At 36.2% G+C, this 5261-nt stretch overlaps 1 protein-coding gene across 1 annotated transcript; it reads left to right on the plus strand.

The window, feature by feature from the left end:
- The first annotated feature begins 708 nt into the window (after positions 1 to 708).
- On the plus strand, positions 709 to 4242 carry LOC145591775 (uncharacterized). Its single transcript, XM_081648276.1, has 2 exons — positions 709 to 3296; positions 3402 to 4242. Exons 1-2 carry the CDS (start codon positions 709 to 711, stop codon positions 4240 to 4242), a joined length of 3429 nt encoding a protein of 1142 aa, XP_081504402.1.
- Positions 4243 to 5261: the final 1019 nt, after the last annotated feature.

The raw sequence follows: 5261 nt of genomic DNA on the forward strand, positions 1-5261 counted from the left end.
TTCTTATCTTTTATAAGAATTAGGTTATGAACTTTCCATATACCAAAGTTATTGCTGTTTTGATTCTTAGTATGTCAAGCTAAGTCTTATTGTGGTACAGAGATAAATTACTCTATGGAGTAATTTAATTGTGAGTATGGAAATATGATGAGATTTTTTTTAAGAAATTAGATAATTAAGATTATGGTGTAATTGGTTTTATAATCTTTAGTATTGATACTCCGTATTAATTTGTGAAATCATATTTCAGATCGACTATTTGTAGTATAATAACTATTTTAATTGCTAGAATATCAGACATCATTTGTATACAGTTTTATGTCTTATGATGGCGTGGTTGCCTGTGTCTATTTGCATGAATATTGTTTGGACGATAGTACATGATATTCATTTTATGCTATCAGTTCCATGTTGTTGTAAATAATATGCACGTATATTTTTTTTCCTCAGTTTACCCTCTTGACTAGACATATATTAAGTAAAGTCTACTTTTTTTTGTTTATGTAAGCTTCATGGTTGATTGGTGGATAGTATGTAAACTAATGTTTTGATGTATATTGCCCTCCTTGGAAATGTAGGCATAACTTAGTTTACCCTTTAGGGAATGACACTATATCCAAGGATTTATGTTCTTAGTTGTCTATTAGTTTATTATCTTTGCTGTTCACCCCCTTTATAGGTTCTTATGTTATAGAATAATATCAGGTTATGACAAACATCAACAAAGATTGGATTGATGCACCCCAAAGTGCCGAAGAATATATCAAAGGAGTTGAGAATTTTCTAGATTTTGCATTTCTAAATTCAACCATGGACACAGAGGAAGATGATGAACCAGAAATTTTATGCCCATGTATGAAGTGTGTTAATAGATACTGGTTCCCAAGGGAAGAGGTTTTCAATCACCTAATTGCTAACAGATTTACCAAGAGGTATAAAGTGTGGAACTTTCATGGCGAAGGATTTACAACAGGGTCTGCTTCAAGGGGAGATGGGCCTCAATGTGATAATCAAAACACATTAGACAATATGGACGAGATGATTAATGATATTTTCAGAGATGTAGTAGGAGGTTCAAGTTCCGAAGCAGAAGAACTTCGAAATGGTCCAGATGAGAGCGCTAAAAAGTTTTATAAGTTGTTAGAGGATGCACGGGAAGAATTATATCCAGGCTGTAAGAATTTTTCTGTGCTTTCGTACACAGTGCGACTATATCTACTTAAATGTCTTAACGGGTGGAGCAATTCTTCTTTTGATAAGTTGATGAAGCTTCAATGTGATGCCTTTCCATTTGCAAAGCTGCCCACTTCTTTTCATCATGCTAAAAAAATGGTGAAGAACCTTGGACTTAACTACAAACGAATTGATGCATGTCCTAATGATTGTATGTTGTATTGGAAAGAACGTGCAAATGACAAGTCTTGCCATGTTTGTAAAGCTTCTCGATGGAAGTTAAATGAAAAGCAAAAAGAGGAAGGTGCATTGCCTGATGAAGGAGTTCCTGCAAAAGTTCTGCGTTATTTTCCTCTAAAACCTCGTCTACAAAGGTTGTTCATGTGCTCTAAGACGGCTGAACTCATGACATGGCATGAAACTGATCGCAAGAAAGATGACAAATTAAGGCACCCTGCTGATGGACAAGCTTGGAAAGATTTTGATGTTGCACATCCTCAATTTGCAAGTGATTTTCGAAATGTGAGGCTAGGTCTTACTACTGATGGTTTCAACCCATACAGAACTATGAGTGTGTCATATAGTATTTGGCCTGTTGTTTTATCCATTTATAATTTGCCTCCTTGGTTATATAATAAGTCCGAGTACAATATCATGTCTTTGATTATACCTGGTCCTTCTTCTCCGGGTTATGACATTGATGTTTACTTGCAACCATTAATCGAGGAATTGAAAGAGTTATGGGAAGTTGGAGTTGACACATATGATGCTGTAAAAGATGAAACATTTTCTTTAAAGGCAGCCTTGTTATGGACAATTAGTGACTTCCCTGCTTATGCAATGTTGTCCGGATGGAGCACCAAAGGAGAATTTGCCTGCCCGAATTGCAATCATAAGACTTGGTCCAAATACCTGAAGTATAGCAAGAAAATGTGTTACATGGGACATCGTAGGTCTTTGAAAGAAAATCATCCGTGGCGTCGTAATAAGAGAGCTTTTGATGGTAATGTAGAGACAAGGCCTCCTCCTCCTACTAGATTCTCGGGTTCTGAGGTATTAAAGGATTTAGAAGGGTTTGAAAATAAGTTTGGGAAAACTCAAAAGAAGGGCAGAAAGAAATTTCCTTGGAAGAAGAAATCAATTTTCTTTGAGCTTCCTTATTGGGAAACTAATACCTTGCGTCATAATCTTGATGTTATGCACATTGAGAAAAATATTTGTGACAGTGTGCTCGGTACTTTGCTTGATATCCAAGGAAAGACTAAGGACCATGTGGCAGCCCGCTTTGATTTACAGGATATGGGTATAAGAAATGAACTCCATCCAAAGAGAACAAATAATAGAGGGAAGCGTTTATACTCCAAAGCCTGTTTTTCTTTATCTTCTAGTGAAAAAGACTTGTTCTGCAGTGTGATAAAAGGTGCTAAGTTTCCCGATGGTTATGCATCAAACATCTCCAGATGTGTCCAATCCAATGAGAGGAAGGTTGCTGGTTACAAGAGCCATGATGCCCACTTTATGCTTCATTATTTGCTCCAAGTTGCGGTAAAGAATACCTTGCCTAAACAAGTAGCATCGACTTTGATTAGGCTAGGATCCTTTTTTAGGGGTTTATGTAGGAAAGTTCTAAAGCCTAAAGATCTTGATGATCTTGAATATGAAATCATACAGATACTTTGCCAACTTGAGAAGATATTCCCCCCAAGTTTCTTTGACATAATGATCCACCTTTCACTTCATCTTGTAGAGGAGGTAAGGCTTGGGGGCCCTGTTCAAGGTCGTTGGATGTATCCAAAAGAGCGGTATTTGGGTAAATTGAAGTCATATGTAAAAAATAGAAGTCGACCCGAAGGTTCCATTGCAGAGGCCTACTTGGCCGAAGAATGCCTTATTTTTTGTTCTCGGTATCTTCACGATGATTTTAGTTCAAAGTTGAATGGAGCACCTAGAAATGATGATGATACCGCATCCAATGAAGATGGAAGCCTTTTTCCTAATGTTGGACGTCCTTTAGGTGTAAAAAAGAAAAATAAAGGCAAAAAGGTTTCTTTAGATGAGGACACTTTGATGAAAGCTCATCGCTATGTACTCTTTAATTGTGATGAAATTAGTGATTACATAAGGTTCGTAAGTAATTTTAAATTGGTATTATTTCATATTAACTATATTTAATCTTTATTGTTTATAATTGACTAATACAACTAAGTTTCTTTGTGATATGTATGTAGTGAACATCAAGATTTTGTGAATCGTCAAAGAAGTCAAGGTAGACGGGTTAAGCGGAGCAGGTGGGCGAGAGCACAGGAGCACAGTCATGATATTGGAGCATGGTTCAAGGATCGTGTACGGGAAGAAAATGTTTCCAAAGAAATCAAGGCTTTATCCCAAGGTCCTGACTACACTGTGAGAAGTTTTAAAGGGTACCTAATAAATGGTAACAAATTTCATACAACTGCACATGAGTCAAAAAGAAAAACTCAATGTAGTGGAGTTAGTGTAACATCTTCAATGTCGAGTTTTGCAAGTTCTAGGGATCAAAATCCTGTTGTTGGGGATGTAAAATATTATGGAGTGGTGGAAGATATCATTGAGTTAGATTATTTTGGTCATTTTAAAGTGGTATTGTTTCGCTGTAAATGGTTTCAAGTGGAGCAAGATGAGTTTGGGCTAACATGTGTAAATTTTAAAAGGTTATGCTATACTAATGACCCTTATGTGATGGCTAATCAAGTAAACCAAGTTTTTTATGTGCAAGATTCCAAAGAAAAGCATTTGCATTACGTTATGGAAACTATCCCTGGAGACTTCTTTGATATGAGTGAAGAATCAAATGGTGACGTTGGAGTTTCTTATTGGAATGAATTTGCTAGCGATGGTGTTCTCCCAAGGGCAACCGTTGATGATGATTATGATGTTAGTTGGCTGAGAGAGGACTTGCCTGCCACTACTGTTGACGTTCCAGAATACATGTTGGATATGCGAGCAGAGCCTGAAATTGATGATTCTGATGATGAAATCGAGGATGATACTCTATGGGATTTCATGCAAGCAAGTGAAGATGAAGCTTAGGAAATATGATTGGTCCTTTGTAGTTTTTAGTTACTTTGGAGTAATAAAAGAACAGGGATTTTAGCTTAAACATTTTTAGTTTTGTTTGACTGCAAGATTATCTGTTTTAATGACCAAAAGTTTGGTTTTTGTTTGATTTTTGTTTGGTTTTGCGATTATTTGATAATCTCTTGAAGCTTAATTTGTTTGTTTTGGATTAAAATCAGCCAACTGCCCAAATATTAGACCAGCTTATGAATGTCATGAATCATATTAGTCAGCTTGGACTGCCAGAGAAGCGGTGAGTATGAAAAACCATAAGAAACTAGTCTTATTTTAATAATCTATTATTTAGTTTTATTTTGCGTTATTGTTATTTTGGTAATATATTTGTCATTGTGATATGTATGAGTTTTGTAGAACACATCAATGTGATTTGATAAGCTTACGAATGTTGGAGGAGATATTAAGAATTTCCTAGTTGCCAGCAGACAGCCGCAGCAGCAGGCAGCTGCTAGCCCTACCAGCAGGCAGTCAGAGCCGTTAGAAGCTGGCAGCCTGCATCTAGAAGCCTGCAGCTATCGGCCACTAGAAGGAAGCAGCAAGCCGCCAGCCACTAGATGCAGCTAGCCGCCACAAGCAGGAAGTCACCAGCGGGCGTGCAATCGCAGACTATAGTCAAGAACAACAACTTAGGTAAATATATACTGAATTCTTGGTTTGTTTTTCTTTTTGAAACAATTCTTGGGTTTTTATTATTGCAAAGTATTTGTTAAATTGGACTTTAGAATAAGAATAAGTTTGACAAAATTTACTTTGAGTGAAATCATGTTGGTAACTAAAATTAGATAATTGCAACTTTGTAAGTATTATTATTCTCAGTAGATATATGGTATATATCTCAAGTAGACACAAATATTAAAAGATCTTGGGGATTTTGTGAGTTAATTGATATTTTTACAACATCCATGTCTGATTTTGAAATTTTTGGGTATATATCCCTTATATGCTAGATAGCAGGAGTTTTTATAACTACTGTC

The sequence above is a fragment of the Chenopodium album genome, chromosome 18 (assembly GCF_948465745.1).
Source record: "Chenopodium album chromosome 18, dcCheAlbu1.1, whole genome shotgun sequence".
In the NCBI taxonomy this organism is placed as follows: Eukaryota; Viridiplantae; Streptophyta; class Magnoliopsida; order Caryophyllales; family Amaranthaceae; genus Chenopodium; species Chenopodium album.